General features: G+C 34.0%; 2 protein-coding genes across 2 annotated transcripts in view; both read left to right on the top strand.

Moving 5' to 3' along the window:
• Positions 1-2,198: 2,198 nt before the first annotated feature.
• Positions 2,199-16,175, top strand: LOC128224340 (uncharacterized). The gene is made up of 5 exons (XM_052934158.1): positions 2,199-2,265; positions 13,970-14,610; positions 14,860-14,913; positions 15,297-15,782; positions 16,081-16,175. Exons 2-5 carry the CDS (start codon positions 14,520-14,522, stop codon positions 16,173-16,175), a joined length of 726 nt encoding a protein of 241 aa, XP_052790118.1. The 5' UTR covers positions 2,199-2,265; positions 13,970-14,519.
• Positions 16,176-16,420: 245 nt separating this feature from the next.
• The window catches only part of LOC128224167 (uncharacterized), a 5,451-nt gene continuing 3,640 nt past the window's right edge, over positions 16,421-18,231 (top strand). Inside the window, exons 1-2 of the mRNA XM_052933904.1 lie at positions 16,421-16,890; positions 17,805-17,828. Coding sequence (XP_052789864.1) covers positions 16,599-16,890; positions 17,805-17,828 — 316 coding nt within the window. The 5' untranslated portion in view covers positions 16,421-16,598. The remainder of the gene's footprint in view (positions 16,891-17,804; positions 17,829-18,231) is intronic.

The raw sequence follows: 18,231 nt of genomic DNA on the forward strand, positions 1-18,231 counted from the left end.
TGCATTCCTGCACACTATTTGTATCGAAGTGTTATTGGAAACTATTTAAACATGAATGGTAAGCAATACACTGATCGAGGAACAAAACTGTAAGTATCTTCCATGGCCGAGAGAGTAACAGAAGAAAAATCAAACAAACTTAAACAGATGGTGTCGGCCCACAATGAAATACTTCCGGGTCGTTGTATGTATTCAAGTAGAAAAAAAACAATGTTTGTTTGTATTTTAAAGTTATCACATTATTTATATCATAATTGAAGACATTAATGAGGTTTTAAATTATGTTTTGCGGGATCTCTTTATTGATAGGATGGATTCAGGGTCATTTTGACGTTTAAGATGTAGACTTTAATCTAATGATAGCTAAAAAATGGTCTTGATATGGTTTTCTGGTGTCATTTCAAAAGACAAAGTATTCATAATTAGTAAAAAATAAATGTAAAGGCTATTTTTCCAGAAATTCATAATAAATTGGTAAACGGGAGTCATTATTGAATGTAACAAAGAACATATTTCCTTTGTGTGCCTACTCAATATATAGTGATTTCGTATTCGTCAAAGGGAGGTCACTTCTATTAGCCGCATCGATGTTGTCTCGAAGTTTTGTTGAGTGTGTGCTGCCAAGTCAAGCTAATATAAAGCGGATTTATATTAGGTCAAACACAAGATATACAATGTCCTGCTCAATCGCAATTTTGTCTTCAGCCCATTACTCAGCAAACCAACCAGAAAATCTTTTTTGAATATATATAGCCAAAAAATGAAAATAATGTATTTACCGTAAACAAAGTAAGGAATAAGCGGCGATACATACCTAGAACTTCACTTTATTCATTATTATAGATTATATATTCTTATATATTTATAAAGACTATAAAACGCATTATTTGACAATGTTTGTCGATATCAATTACAACAGACAAAAACATTTTAATATTGATAAAAATTGTGAAAGCTTGAAAGAATATGACATTTCACTTCCGACTGCAGCTAAAAAAATACAAATTAAACAATGCCATTAACTAATGTATAATGCATTTAAGGTCATTTGGTTTACACAGTTGTAATCAGTAACCATTACCTGTTCAAATGCTATAAGGCTATATGGAGTCACTTAGCGTTAAAATGCAACATTACGGCATGGCATGATCAATAAAATCTGATTTATACTTCAGAAACCTTAAATTGTTAATAATGTTGAGCATCAGGACAACCATTTATATTTAGAATCTCTATACGGAATGTGTATATTTTATCGATTTGAAAAGCAGGACTTAAATCCAATCAAATTATGTAAAACGGCGTTTAAATATGTATTTTAACAACTTTTAGATATTCACGGTAATTATTTCAATACGATGTCACACCGATAATTTGATGCCGTGAGCAATATCAATGGAAAGAAATCAACGGATCGTTCTTATACAAATGAGCTTTTTACTCTTCTTTAAATTCTATATTAAAAAAAAATATACAAACATAGAACTACGACATAGAAGATCACGTTTCAAACGTAATGGGTTCAGCTGGTATCATTCAATATCTATTTGAATATCTGAAGTTTTGAATAAGCACTATTGGGTTGAGATCAATAATATTGAATCATATTTCATTTACGGGATTGCTCGTATGGAATGATCATATTGTAATTTTTCATAAGCTTTTACAACAAAGATTGAGAACAATTACACAAGTATTCAATTTCAGTTGATTTTTTTGATTTAGCTGTTTTGGAATTGATTTAATTGTCTGCTGACAAATCGGGCTGAAGGTAAATAAATGTTGATAATTTAGTTAAAGTAAATTTAATTTAGATCTACGATGAGTGAAACAAAATAATGTAATGATTGAGTGTGATGTTAGGTTAAAAGCCATCATGATCAAGGTGTTCCATATTTCCGTATTCAGTATTGCCAGTCCATACCCGTATTCCAAATATTACATTTGATATAAAATGGAAAGTCTAGGAAATTGTTTTGAAATAATTCCAAAATCTATAAATGCAAAACCATGTAGGAGGTCATATACTGCTGAAACCAACAAATGCATGGTTTGGTAGCAACGCAGCTACGGAGGAAAGAGGAGAACAGTTAAGTGTATAGTTCATATCGGTGCACACTGTTACGCTCATTCATCCACATTTTTGTCAGGTTTCATACGTGTTAACTTAGAGTTTGTTCACAATATTCAGGTTAAGGACGATCGTCAGGTGACGGTCGATCAATCGGGACGTCACGTAAGAAACAATCGTCAAATTATCGCCAGGTGAATGACGACTAACATGTTAAGTAACTCTAGAGATATGAACATTTTACATTCAAACGAATTAGTGTCTTTTTCTGAAAAAAACAAATATGTTTTAATTTGAAATACATTATTTTGTTCAGTATCCAACAACACCTGGTCCAGTAGCTCGACTAATGACACAAGAACAAGCCAATTAGCCAACCATTTAATTAGGGCTCTTATTAAAGGCATAATGCAAAGCACAGAAGCTTCTGATTGAGAAAAGCACAAATAACACAGATATACAACTTATGCATTCATACATATACATATATATATATGTATATATATACAAATGTTGGGGTTGCCGCCTTGGAAAGGTCACTGAATCAGAAGAATACAACGGGTTTTAAATAGCTTATTAGTTTTGAACCATATATATTCCCAAAACATTCAATGATAATTGCAAAATAAACATTGAATACTATTAAGACCAGTCTAGTATATCTATTGCTACCGACTCAAAATTATATTACAAAATATGTGTTGCATACACCTTGTAGCGTTCCATTTATTTCCAATCCACTAAGATATGTGCCTTAATGCCAATTGCTTAAGACTTAAGTTATCTGATATAATACATACTACTCACGACTAACACATATGCCTTACCGCCTGCTGTTAAATGATTAAGCTATCCGATGTAAAGTTTACACCATACTGCTAATGTATTACTACATACTACTAACACGCATGTCATACTGCATGTTGCTAAGTACTTAAGCTATTCGGTGTAATGTTCACTACAAACTACTAACATGTATGCACTACTGCCTGTTCCTAAGCACTTAAGCTATTCGGTGTAATGTTCACTACAAACTACTAAAATGTATGCACTACTGCCTGTTGCTAAGTACTTAAGCTATCCGGTGTAATGTTCACTACAAACTACTAAAATGTATGCACTACTGCCTGTTGCTAAGTACTTAAGCTATCCGGTGTAATGTTCACTACAAGCTACTAAAATGTATGCACTACTGCCTGTTGCTAAGTACTTAAGCTTTCCGGTGTAATGTTTACTACAAGCTACTAACATGTATGCTGCATATTGCTAAGTACTTAAGCTATCCGGTGTAATGTTCATTACAAGCTACTAACATGTATGCACTACTGCCTGTTGCTAAGTACTTAAGCTATCCGGTGTAATGTTCACTACAAACTACTAAAATGTATGCACTACTGCCTGTTGCTAAGTACTTAAGCTATCCGGTGTAATGTTCACTACAAGCTACTAACATGTATACACTACTGCATGTTGCTAAGTACTTAAGCTATTCGGTGTAATGTTCACTACAAACTACTAAAATGTATGCACTACTGCCTGTTGCTAGGTACTTAAGCTATCCGGTGTAATGTTCACTACAAGCTACTAACATGTATGCACTACTGCATGTTGCTAAGTACTTAAGCTATCCGGTGTAATGTTCACTACAAGCTACTAACATGTATGCACTACTGCTTGTTGCTAAGTGCTTAAGCTACAGGTTGTTATGTTGTAATGTTTACTACAAGCTGCCTACACGTATGCCTTACTACCTGTTGCTTTGAGCTCGATCTGTCCGATGTTATGTTTACTACAAGCTCCTTACAAGAATGCATACTGCATGTTGCTCAGACAATACTGCTCACATGTTACTTCCTGTTGCTTAGTACTAAAGCTATCTAATGTTATGTTTGCTACAAGCTGCTCACACGTTTGCCTTACTTCCTGTTGCTTAGTACTGAAGCTATCCGGTGTAATGTTTACTACAAGCTGCTAACACGTTTGCGTTACTTCCTGTTGCTAAGTACTTAAGCTATCCGGTGTAATGTTCACAACACGCTACTAACATATATGCACTACTGCCTGTTGCTAAGTACTTAAGCTATCCGGTGTAATGTTCACTACAAGCTACTAACATGTATACACTACTGCCTGTTGCTAAGTACTTAAGCTATCCGGTGTAATGTCCACTACACGCTACTAACATGTATGAACTACTGCCTGTTGCTAAGTACTTAAGCTATCCGGTGTAATGTTCACTACAAGCTACGTACATGTATGCACTACTGTCTGTTGTTAAGTGCTTAAGCTACAGGTTGTTATGTTGTAATGTTTACTACAAGCTGCCTACACGTATGCCTTACTGCCTGTTGCTTTGAGCTCGATCTGTCCGATGTTATGTTTACTACAAGCTCCTTACAAGAATGCATACTGCATGTTGCTCAGAAATACATACTGCTCACATGTTACTTCCTGTTGCTTAGTACTGAAGCTATCTGATGTAATGTTTGCTACAAGCTGCTTACACGTTTGCCTTACTTCCTGTTGCTTAGTACTGAAGCTATCCGGTGTAATGTTTACTACAAGCTGCTAACATGTTTGCGTTTCTTTCTGTTGCTCAGTACTGAAGCTATCTTATGTAATGTTTACTGAAAGGTGCTAACACATTTGCGTTACTTCCTGTTGCTTAGTACTGAAGCTTTCTGATGTAATGTTACACGTTTGCCTTACTGCCTGTTGATAAGTGCTAAAGTGTATATTTTTCCCGATACATGGATTAAGTGATGCCCGTTGACCCCATATTAATCTGGTATCATATTGAAAGGGATGAAAGTGTAGAGGAAGACTATTCAAATATTATACTTATTAAAATATTGCAAACTTGCTGGATGATTATGAAAGGTGGTACAATCGGTCATTTCATATACCAGTTTAGTTGAAATATAGGAAACAAATTCACATTATTATTACTTCATCTGTAATGCATGTTCGCTCATTTATTCTTCTTATTGGAAATCAGCAGTATCATTGCAATTGATAACAAAATGAAATGGGGGTTACCAGAAGTGTCAATTTTACATTTACGAGTAATGACGAAACACGAAATCTATATTCAAGAAAGAAAGAAAGAAAGAAAGAAAGAAAGAAAGAACGAAAGAAAGAAAGAAAGAAAGAAAGAAAGAAAGAAAGAAAGAAAGAAAGAAAGAAAGAAAGAAAGAAAGAAAGAAAGAAAGAAAGAAAGAAAGAAAGATTATAAAACCAAATGAGAAAATTTAAAGAAAATCTGGGTTCTATACATTGTGCAAAAGTACAATATCATATAACGATCAGGAAGTAGCTAGCCTAGCCGTTAGTTGTGTATAATGCACTTCGGGAAATCAGGGGTAAGCCAGTTGCTACGTATTATGCTCTTAAGGTAAACAGGGGGTAGCTAATATAGCCGACAATTTCGTATTATTCGCTTCGGATAATCATTAAGGAGCTAGTCTAGTCGATAGTTATGTATTGCGCACTTCGGGTAATCAGGAGGTAGCTTGCATAGCCGATATAACCGTACTGTGCTCTGCAAGGTATCAAAAGGTAGCTAGTCTAGCCGAAAATTCCGTATTAAGCTCTTCGTGTAATCAGGGGGTTAAATTGTGTAGATGAAAGTGCCGTATTATGCACTTCAGATACTCAGAAAGTAACTAAACTAGCCGAACATGCCGTATAATGCTCTATGAACAGGTAAACAGGGGGTAGCTAATCTAGTCGACATTTTCGTATTATTCACCTCGGATACTCATTAAGTAGCTAGTCTAGTCGATAGTTAACTCTTCGGGTTAACAGGAGGTAGCTAGTCTAGTCAATAGTTAACTCTGCGGTTTGACAGGAGGTAGCTAGTCTTCTCGATAGTTAACTCTGCGGGTTAACAGGAGGTAGCTAGTCTAGTCGATAGTTAACTCTGCGGGTTAACAGGAGGTAGCTAGTCTAGCCGAAAGTGGCGTATAATTAACTTCAGATATTTAGAAAGGAGCTAGCCGAGCCGAAAATGCGTACTATGCTCTTAAGGTAATCAGGAGGTAGCTAGCTTAGCCAATAGTACCGTATTATGCACGCCTTGTAATCACGAAGTAGCTGGCCTATCCCATACGGTGGTGTCATGCATTATTGGTTATCGGGAGGCAATTTGTTTTGTTCGCAGTAGTCTAGTATTACGGTTAGATAGCACCATTTCAAAGTCAACTTATGATGTATGCCAATATGCCACCACATGTAATATGAGGAATGTGTAGAAGAGCTGAGGTGGTTTGGAGAGGAATGTACATAGTTCTCGTTTCTCTTAATATCGTCTTTATCGGCATGAAAGAAATTATTGACTAGAATAACTCTATTTTATTGAAATATGTCTAGAACCACGCTCAATAAACCAATGAATGAGTCGACTGGTATTCATACTCGTTAGGGGTGCGTAAGGGACCTCCACAAAGGAGGGAAGTTGAAGTATGGATACTTCCTTGAACAGAACTTGAGATTATTAGTATTCATATAAATGATACAAAAGGGCATTATTATACAGCTGTATTCCTCATCAGAGATTATATAAATATAATAATATAATAATGTGAAACTTAATGCCTGGTACGCCCATATTATATTGGTATCATATGAAAAGATTATATTGAGCACAGGAAAAAATATGTCAATCGAATCTTGATAACTATTGAGAAATATTGATAAATCGTTCAATTCACTTCCAAAATAAGTTGCAATAAGAACAAAAATAAATAAACGCCCTAAATTTATCATCAATTGTATTTTGAGACATTAACTTTGCATGTTAGCCCTCATTAAGCTCCACCTATTCAAATGATGTCAAAGTTATATGAGGTGACCAGGCATCACAATATAACATTACGGCCAATGGCATGAATTTTATAATTATATTTTTTTTTAAAGATAATTTGTTTAATTCATCGTTTTTAAAACATGACTTCATTCCAATCAATTCATGAACAACGCATAAAAAGCATTCCATTCCATTCCAACGACTTTTTGATATTCAATGCTATTGTTTTTAGACGATTGTCACAATAATAACTTAAATGCGTGAGCAATATCAATGGCCAGAAGACAATAATGGAATCACACATTGTGTCTTTAGTTTAAATCCTATTCATGATTTTACAAAGTGTATAATTGAATATAGATAACATACACCACAACTTACCACCGAGTTGATCACGTTTCAGTACAATTATGATTTAAAAAAAGATTAAATAATTGTTGCTTTGCATTCAAAAGAATATTTCAATCTGAACACTGACAAGAGTTTCTTAAGACCTTACGCTTCGATTGATTGGGGACTTTTGGGGAAAATTAAATATTTTAAAACCAAGACTTAGAATCTAATAAAATAGTTATCAAGTTGAATTCAAACTATTTGCAGATTTTGACACTTTGGGAATATATTTTTGGTGCAAACAGGTCGTGCTTGAGGGAACTGGAAGGTGTTTTTTTCGAGATGGCAAATCCCATTTAAATCAACGGTGATTAAAAACACTTATTTTACTATATTGATTTAGATTAATAGTCAATGTGTATATTGTGTTACAGCTTTTCAATCTTTCCGCACCCATTCTTGTAGTCACGTTCGAGTTTTAAATAACTAAACTACTTGGGACGGGCTTGTAAAAGACATTGTTTCCAAAAGAAACGAGAAAGATGCAAATTTTAAAAAATCCAAGTTTAGTTTAAAAGGCAAAACCTTGTCGGAGGTCATTTTTAACCAATAAATGCATGGTTTGTTGACCTAACACCGAAATACACAACAACACAGGAAAGAGTACAACAGTTTTATGTATATTTCATAAGGTTGCAAGCTGTGTCTCTCATTCATCGACATTTATGCCAGGTGTCATTTGTTGTTGTCAAAATAGTATGTTGAATGTCGATCGTTCGTTATATGAATATCGATGGATGAGTCAATATCAGGTGAAAGTCGATTACCAAGTGAATCACAAGAATAGCTAAAGAGATATGAACATATTACATTTAAAGAAATGAGTGTATTTCTCTTGCCATTTTTACAATGTTTTACATTTACGTATTGATTTCGGGACAATTTACTGACCAATATTTCTTTTTATGACAAATTTTATCATTATTGTCTTTACAAGTACTCTATTGCTGATGTTACTGGTTTAAAACTTATTGGCTTTGGACTTATTATGTTACTGAATTGTTCTTTCATATGACAATACATATCAAGTGAATCTTAAAAATGTAGCCAAAGTGTTTCTAGTTATGACACAATTTCGCACCACTGTCATTGCAAGTAATCCAATACTGCTATTTCTGGTTAATAATCGATTGCGGTGGTGTTTAATTGTTTTTGAATTATAAATCCATCAGAGAATTGACAGCTACCTTAATTACAGTTAATTAACACTTCGCAACGCCGCGTATCGCAGTGACTTGACGCGGTGGAACGCGGTGGAAAATATAGGTATGAACGCGGGGGGTATTATGCTTCAATCGCGGCGCATAGTGAAAATTAGATTAAAAACATAACGTTCACGTTAGGGAAGTCTCGCGGCGATGTGCGAAATATGCAAGAATTGTGTGGCTAGAAGTGTATCAGTGAACTAGGGGTGTTAAACAAAACTTGATAAAAACGTCAAAAGGATGATTCATAAACTACTTTTATACTAATATTGCTTACAGCGTGTATTATAGTACAACGTTATATATAGGAACAAATCCAGTAGCCAACTATTTATCAAGGCTCTGTATAAAGAAACAACGTATATTGTTTAAATGTAGCTATTTAATCTTTGCGCACTCATACATGTACTCCACATATTAAATATTATATATTCGACTATTAAATGACTAAATATCAACTACTCGGGACAGGCGTTGCATCTAAAATTGACCTGGGAGAAAAACACAACGTACCAAGCAGCACAGACATATACGTTGTAATAGCCTTGGAACAGTCAGTGAAACAGAAGATCACTCGGACTTTAAACCAGTGCTGGATCAGTCAACCTTACATTTGCAACAACATGTATCAATTATTGTAAAATTTAAAACATAATGTCACCATTTAAAAATTGTTTATCTCAATCCAACGACCAAACATTATATCACAAGGTTGCATATACCTCATTATATTTATATATACAAATGCTGCTAACAGTATGCCTAACTGCATGTTGCTAAAAATCTGATGTTAAGCAAGATGTCCGGTGACCTCATATAAGTTTGGTACCCATTGAAAGCGTTGAATGTGTATAGGAATGAATTATAATGATACATATAATGCAAAGACGCTGTTGATGGTAGGTCACGTGATCTAGGCGCAAACACTTGAATTTTGAATGTGAAAATAATTTTGGAATTAATTAAAAATAAAAACTTTATAAGATTAGTTGAGTGGTGGATTTAATGTATTTTAGTGCATGGAACACATTCACAATGAAATATTATGACTAAATCTAAAAAGAGAAAAGATAGAAATAGTAGGGTTTTAGTAACTCAAAAGGAATAGAACGTATACATTTAAAATTTTGTAAGCGATTGTTACACGTTAAAATAAACACATGTAATGCTACAGTGTATGAAAAACTAGGTAGATACCATATATACATTAATCGATATGTAAGAATTATTAGATACTGGTTTAAGATTTGCAACAGTAAAAACATTATAATAAAGTCCGTGAATAAACAGGCCATTGATGACTGTAATAAGGGTTGTATAAACTGGGTTTCTAAGGTAAAAAAAACTGTTAAATGAGTATGGTTTTGCATACGTATTTGATAACCCAAATATTGCGCATGTTAATGTATTTATAAACGAATTTAAATGTAGAATTATAGATACATTTAAACAAGAATGGTATGGTAATATTAGTAACAGTTCTGTTTTGGATATGTATAGAATTTTCAAAACTTCCTTTGATTATGAAATATATTTAGATTTAGTTCCAAAGAATTTACGTTTATACTTTTTTAGATTGAGAGTTTCTGCACACCCTTTAAGAATACAAACAGGACGTTATGCACGTTACAATATACCTCGTAACGAAAGATATTGTTTATGTTGTAATAGTAGGGACATAGAGGATGAATATCACCTCATATGTATTTGTCCATGCTATCGTCAGTTACGTGTAACTTATATAAAACGATGCCATTATGTTAATCCATCTGTATTCAAATTCCATCAATTATTGGTATCATGTGATAAAAAGGAAGTTATGAATGTTTGTAAATATATTAAAGAATCATTCATTATACGCAACTCACTTATAAATAACTTAACTTGATATAGTAGTTATGAAACATTCCCTCACTGCCAAAGTTAACATAATAATTATTTGGTATTCAATTTACATAATATTTTTGCTTATATTTTATTTTATTATATTATGTTTGTAAGTTTAGATACGTGACATGTTTATATATGTATAACTATATGTATTACGACAATGTAGACATGTATAAGTCGAATAAACTCTCTGTTCTGTTCTGTTCTGTTCTGATCAATTAGCATTGACAAATTGGTCATTTCCCTTCCGATTTAAATTGAAATATACAACGAAAATACAAATTATATTGCATTTAGTTGGCATGTTAGAAAAACGACAGAAATACTTTTTAAATGATACAGAAATTCAAAGGGGTCAAATGTTGCTGTTGTTCTTATTCCTCTTCTTCTTCATCTTCTTCTTTTCTTCTTCTTCGTCTTCTTTTTCTGTTTCTTTTTCTTCTTCTTCTTTTTCGTCTTCTTCTATACCAAAGAAAATGGGGGTCAGTGTATATACAAATTTTTGACATTACGACTAATGGCATGATAAAATGAAAGTATTTTTAAATACCAATTACACAGTTTAGCTTTGATTATTAACTATTTAGTTCACTGTTCCAGCCATTGTGAATTTTCAGGCACAACCACAAATGTCTCATGAAGTATATTGATGGCAAAATATTCAACAGTGGCGAAACATTGCAATTTTCATATCACCAATTCCTCAAAAATATTATTATAAGTCTTTAAACCTTTAGCCTATTAAACAGAGTATCAGTTTCATTTTAATTGTCACGGTGTGTACCTGATAGTATTGGTATCAATATCAACTAGCTTATACGATTGTATTGTATATGTTTAAATCTGTAAACGATTCAACGCGTTGGGTATTATTATACTTGCAATGCAATTAATTTCATCATATCTGAGACTATTAAACCTTGTTTAATAAGACATTAATTGGTTATGTTAAATGAATAATACATGGAGGGGGAAGTCGGTTGTAAATAAGGTAATTATATCAAGTGCTATGAAAAATGTCCAGCACCGTTTAATTTAAGGCCCTAGTACATAAGCTTTACAGAAGAAATATTAATCAATAGAAAATGAAAAAAAACAAATTCTTCAATGATATTTATTGGGACATCATTTTCTTGACAGTTTATGAAAATTACTTTCACTAATGCTACTATAGAAACCAGGACTTTTCGTCCTAATTTTATTTCGACTGCATGCATTTAAAAAAGTATAAATAGAATCATCAAGCGATTCTTTAGTTATGTCATTAATATTCCATGTTCTGACTATAACTGAACACATGAGCTTTTATCTAAATGATGCTTTCGTTTTAGTAATGATGGCGTTTTGTGTTTGAAAATGCGAAATATGTGATCTTACCTAAGAATTACATATAGTTTATCATTTAAAAGATATACTCATGAAATATTCGGTTTTGCTTTTAAAAGTTTAAGTGAATCGCATCATACAACTACATACATACAACTACACAAACCGATAATGTCGTCTTAATGACCAAATTGACGTGTCGCCAAAAGTAGGCGTTAAACTTAAATGTTTACGGTAATTAATTGATTAGACAAATCGACTAGTTTGACTTCCTTATAAAGCAGAAAGAGTAGTGTGTATGCAGTGACAAATAAAACAAAGCATATGTAGTACTTTGTATATAACACTTTATCAACGGTTTGTTTCTGCTGCGACTTATTGATTTTCGGTAGTGCGAAAAATAGCAAAGATCAATTTCAAGGGACCCATCCATAAAGGAAATTTTGACGCATTTTTACATTACGCTTTGATTGCCATCTCTGTGATTCTAATCGTATTAATGATGAATTTCATTATATGTAAGAGTGTAGTTATTTCATTAACGAAAGACGACGTGTCATTGTGTACTTTAATTTAAGAACCCCGAATATATTGTCATTTAAACGTGTTATGAAATTAAACCCAGAATGTATTATGTTTTCAGTTGTGTAAATCTATGAAATGTATCAATAAAAAAGTTAATTTCAAAATATAATGTACTCCTCGTTATACCATGATGTTAATAATTATATTATGGTTGAAGTTAATTTTTCAAAGCCTCTTTATGTGTAACTGTATAATATGTTCAATTCTGACATGAGTTTACTGAATAAAATTGAAACTTGATGATCGATACATCATTAGGAAACTTCTTTATAGCATTCAAAATAAATCTGAGTTCTATGCATTACACGAACTCATAATATCGTCAAGTAATAAAATGGTAGCTAGCTTAGACAAAAGTGTCGTGATTCGATCTGGATGCAGCTAGCGCAGCTAAATATGCAGCATGGTGGTCAGAATATAACTTGCATTACTAATACTGATCAAGACGTAGATCACTTCGCTAAAACTGCAGAATAGTGACATAGAGGTAGCTAGCCTAGCTGATACTGATACTGCCAAATAGTGACCAGGAGGTAGCTAGCCCAGCTGATACTGCCGCATAATGATCAGGAGGTAGGTAGCCCAGCTGATACTGCCAAATAGTGATCAGGAGGTAGATAGCCAAGCCGGTACCGTCGTAAGGGGACCAGGAGGTAGCTAACTGATCTTATACTTCTGCATAATGATATACATGTAGCTAGCTAATTTGATTCTGACGTATATTGATCAGAAAGTAGATAGCCTGGCTTATATTACCGTAGAGAAATCAGGAGTAAAATAACATATCTGATAGTACCCTATAGTGATCATAGTTAGCTAGCCGAGCTGTTATTGCCATATAGTTGTTAGAAGGTAGATAAATGACTTGATACTGCCGTAAAGTGATCAAGATAGCTAGCCTAGCTGATATTGCCATAAAGCTGTCAGAAGGTAGATAAATGACCAGGAGAAATATAGCCGAGCCGGTACTGCTGCATAATAATCAGGAGGTAGCTAGCCTAGATAATACTGCCGTATCATGACCAGGAGGTAGCCAGCCTAGCTGATACTGCTGTATAATGGTCAAGAGGTAGCTTACCTAGGCGATATGGCCGTATTTTCATCAGGAGGTAGATTGCCAAGTCGATACTGCCGTATAGTGATCAAGAGGTAGCTAGTGTAGCTTACTCTTACTGTCATTTCTATCGGTTTAAAAATGACCTAATACATGGCACTGTCATTTTTCATTATTCTTATCTCTGAATAGCTTATAAATATTAGTTCGTAATTAATCATGCTTAACGTTATTTATGTTGACTTTGAAAGCTTGATGTAAGAAGGTTTTTTAAATCAATATTTACTCATTTTTATATATTAGGTGTTTCAATTCTCCTTTTAGTTTGTGTTCGATCTTCTGATTGTAATCAAGCGGGCAATTTTGAGTAGTTGTCTTTGTAAACTGTATCGTACTTTTGCGCGATTTGTACTGTTCTTTTGCCTAGAATCTCGTGTTGTATGTGACGTCTCTATCTCACTGTTATTCAGTGTATGAATTATTTTATTCGTTTAACAATACGTCTGTCTTCACTTATGTTATACAATGCGGCATGTCTATCGTATATGTTAGGCCATGGAAGTATGCCTCCTAACAGAGTCTTCGTTATATTGGCTATCGTTTTTCTTATTGATTTTGTATGCGTAATATTGGTATAGATCCACGTAGAAGTGAAGGTTAAACGTTACGATGGCCGATCGCTACTACCGCCTTATCACCTTGCTCGTCGATGTTTGCACGCCTGTCCTTAGAGAGCTTTTCCTGTACTATGCAAAGGCAGATACTTCCACGCCGTTCATAGACATCCAACAGTACATGGCAGCAAAGGAACCAATTGTTCGTCAGCTAAGAGGTCTCCCAAAGCATATTTATGAGAAGATTTACAATTCAGGACCTATTGACGAAAGTAAATAGGACATTACTGGCATAACGTGTTTGCTTCTTGGCATTTTTAGTTTGCCAATACACGTGAAAGCCAGCGTTGAACAGATAAGATCTGAAAGAAACAAGCTTCAGCATATTAAACAGCTACAGAGCTTAACGGAGCAAGAGTATGAACATACATGGAGGTCAATCGAACAAAGTATTAGCCAACTCGTTTCCAATTTGACTGCCGGATTTCAACAACTGACAACTGACAACATAAATAAAGCAAAAATAGGTAACCTTCCAAATATTTGCAATACGCTCACAACTTGGTGTCTGGGTATGGCTGGCGACCTAGAAGAAATAAAAGAGAATACAAAAGTAACAAGACAGATTGTAGAAGAGGTCGCAGAAGAGCAAGTGGACAGCAAAGGTAAGGGTGTATAAGGTATAACATTTACTTAAATACGCCTACGTATACGATAAGAACGTATCGCGAGTAAACTCAATGTGTTTATCGATCAAAGAGTTTCATAAGTTTAGATGACTGGCCCTAAATTGAGAGGGTGAAATTGTTCAAAAACATTTTACTCTACTTGTATGCTATATTAAATAAAAAAATCAAATTTTACTACGAATATTTCCTTTCTTTGGTACTCTTTCTTTCAAATTAAATTTTCAGGAACAGTTAAAAAGCGCTTTAAAACAGCTGATAACAGGTTAAGGCGAATGAAAGGTACATTTGAAAATATAATAAAAGAAACAATAGAATCAAATATTACATAAAATGGATTTGCAAATTAAGATTTACCAAGGTCTTGAAAAGTAAAATTCAGTATTTAAAGTCTAGAGTCAAACTGATCACAATTGTGCGTATGAAAGCATAATTTGTTCACATAAAACGAAAATACTAACTCCAACCAGAACTTTTAAAGACAAATGTTGGATAGCATAGTACATTTTATATTAAAGCGGATTTATTATAGCTTATCATAACATTAAAACCTTTAGTAGAAAGTAAAGGATGAAATTATCACACATATACTACTACTACTACTACTACAACTTATTATAATAATAATCATAATAATCGTAAATTAGTTATTTCATTTAATCTAGAACGCTTTGAGCTTACGATGTCTAAAGAGCTGTCGGATAAATTTGAGCCACCTGCATCTTTCACACAAGTACGAGACTATCTCCAAAAAAAGCGCCATGTTATTGTCACAGGGACCCCTGGTCGATCGTATCTGCAGGTTGCCTTGTCCGCAATAAAAGTGATTAAGCCTACACCTAACGTTAGTGGTGAAGTAGCTTCTGTTAACGATTGGGACAGTATTGAACCTTCCGAGATTAAGTTAATCCTTTGCCAAAACCCATTCGGTGACGAAGTTTTTGATGCTCTTAAGGCGCCTCCGATGCTTGATGGCCTTAAGCGGACTCTTAAATCTGTTAATGCTGGAGAGTTGACGCTTGCAATTGTGACAAGGAAAGATGTTCTTCTCCAAGCTCAAGTTTCTTTTGGGAAGGACAATAATGTGTTACAAAACATTGTTGAACCGTATCCAGAAACAACGGAGGACAACCCTGAAATCATCAATCCTAGTAACTCTTTATAAAGATAAATCTCTTAAAATATTTTTCTAGTAATTCAGGTTTTTCTTTACCAGATAAAAAATAAGCAAAATCAGCTTGAATCCTTAAAGTCGACAACATCATGATTGATATGATCAACTTTTGTTTATATACCTGGAAATAAATAGGTGTCATATTATTATTTTGATCAGTATTGTTTTATGTTTATTGTGTGTTTTTTTCAATACATGTGTTTATATCCAAATTAAAAAATCAAAGATACAAACATCGTATTTGATAAAATTGTTTGCTGTTTGTATTATTTAAGGATCCGGGATGAATTATAGCATACGTTCACAAAGCACGACGAACAGCGCTTTACAAGGTAAAATCATACCTAGTCAATTTAAAGATATAGTGTAAGATTATAAGAAATGTTATTGTATTTTTTGATAGACGCGCATTATTTTTGAAGATCAATCAAGACTCGTAGCAAGGTCAAGGTCGTCGGTAATTTCGTTATATATTTTTAAGGAGATGGTAACAACAAAAGTTGACAGTTATGGTCAACATTGTTTTCTTTCCAAATGTAAGAAAGGCTAGCTTACCTAGACGGACCCACTGACTGTTATTTGTGCACATACCTTGTTTTATTTACAACCAGAAATGAGTTCCTGCTATCTTCAACAAACAGAATACTTGCCATTGAATGAATCAGTATTCGAAAATGCGAAATCCACTTTGAAGAAAGAAAGAGTTGTTGTTCTTGTGGGTAGAAATGGGCCTGCCATACGTTCCTGCATAAAACAACTTGCTAAACAGTTTGCACCAAACAACTGTTTAGTAATGAGTAATCCAGATGACATCAAATACCTTGATGCGGAAGCGGCAATGGCAGTATTTCTACACATCACGGGACAGTTTGCATTCGATATGAGCAAAAGTCGTCGATGGTTCGAGTACTTTGACTTCATTCATGCTCGTGTGAAATCAAACAAACTTCGCGTTGTACTGGCTTTTGAACAGTCGGCTCTTAAGCGCTGCATCGACAAAATTACTAACCATGAGCTGCTGAGGCACACTGTGGAGATAAACTACAAGGACGTTGATGAAAGTCGCGTTAAAAAGGAGGCAACAGGTATCAAAAGACGCGATAAACTGATAGTGGATTCAGTTTATCAACTTTTATTTTTAAGAGAAAGTATATCAAATCATAATATTTTGTAAGTCTTGTCGGTCAATCTATATCCACCTACCAACACACTGCAAGCAAATTTGTGAAACTCAAATATATTTGTTTTAAATGACAAAGGGAGATAACAAGAAACTCAAGCATCGATATGGAAACACAATTTTCTTTGAAACAAAGACATTTTTATAATATAACAAGAGCGGGATAGAGCGCTCGAAAGGCGCCCTCTGAATTTGTTATGTTTGTTGTTTTTATCATTCGAAAGACGGTCGCGCATTGTTTAAGCTGTGGGCTTTAATATGCATGTCCTTATTGGTCTTAGCAAAATGTGTTCAAGGTTCAATATGATATCTTCAGAGGTTTTGAATTATGGACATTAAGTTAAAGATTGCACTTATGCACAACAATGTCGACGCCAACTACTGAATGAATTCCAGGTTTAATTTGAATATCTTGCGCGATTTTCGAATTATAGCTTAAGATTTTGCTTATGTACAACAGTGTCTACAATTACTAAGCTTTTACAAAACCTCGACCTTTTGCCTTAAAGTCAGGCGGTCTAAAGCAATTTTCCAAATCACAGAAAGATCAAGCATCAATTCAACATGACAAATCTTTTGCTTTTGATGTTGTACAATCCTATTTTTATTATATTATTAAAATGAATTAACCAAGAAATTAATAATTTGACCACAAATTCTTTAAAATGCAGATGTAAACCCACCTTAGAATCCATGAATCTTAAAATTGTTCAATAATTTAATCATGTATATGTGTTTTTAGTTAAAGCATACTTTTAACACAGTTTATTGCTATGATTGTTTCCATGTTATTTACCATTTTCTATCACTCTATTACAGCTGAGGATGAATTTCCACCACCAGGTACGAGGTAATTGACGTCTTAAACGATAAAGTGCCTTATAAGTATGTGATCTATTGCTGTTACAATATATATAGAAACAACAGTTACTTATCTTTAGATAATTATGATACTTTTTGCCGCATTATACGACCCCGATCGGCGCCATTGGCAATGTTTCACAATCGCCATTGAGTCCATGGTTTCACCCGGCCTCCAGCTTTTTGGTGATTATGTGCATCTTCGGGCAATTATCGGAAAGTGGCAGGCAGCAAACATTCATAATCTTCCAATTAATGTTCAATCCCAATAATTTTCACAAAAAATGACATAGAAGAATAATGGTTTTGCATAGTGATCGAGAAGCAAAATCTTATAAACCGCTCGGACAATTTTGATGAAACTGCATAGAGATGTTCCTTAGGT

Source organism: Mya arenaria, chromosome 17 (assembly GCF_026914265.1).
Source record: "Mya arenaria isolate MELC-2E11 chromosome 17, ASM2691426v1".
Taxonomy (NCBI): Eukaryota; Metazoa; Mollusca; class Bivalvia; order Myida; family Myidae; genus Mya; species Mya arenaria.

Coding starts and splice junctions, on each gene's coding strand:
- LOC128224340 (XM_052934158.1), top strand. CDS start 14,520: ATGGCTGGCGACCTAGAAGAAATAAAAGAGAATACAAAAGTAACAAGA. Junction 14,914..15,296: donor CAGGTTAAGGCGAATGAAAG/GTACATTTGAAA, acceptor CATTTAATCTAG/AACGCTTTGAGCTTACGATG. Junction 15,783..16,080: donor CCCTGAAATCATCAATCCTA/GTAACTCTTTAT, acceptor GTATTATTTAAG/GATCCGGGATGAATTATAGC.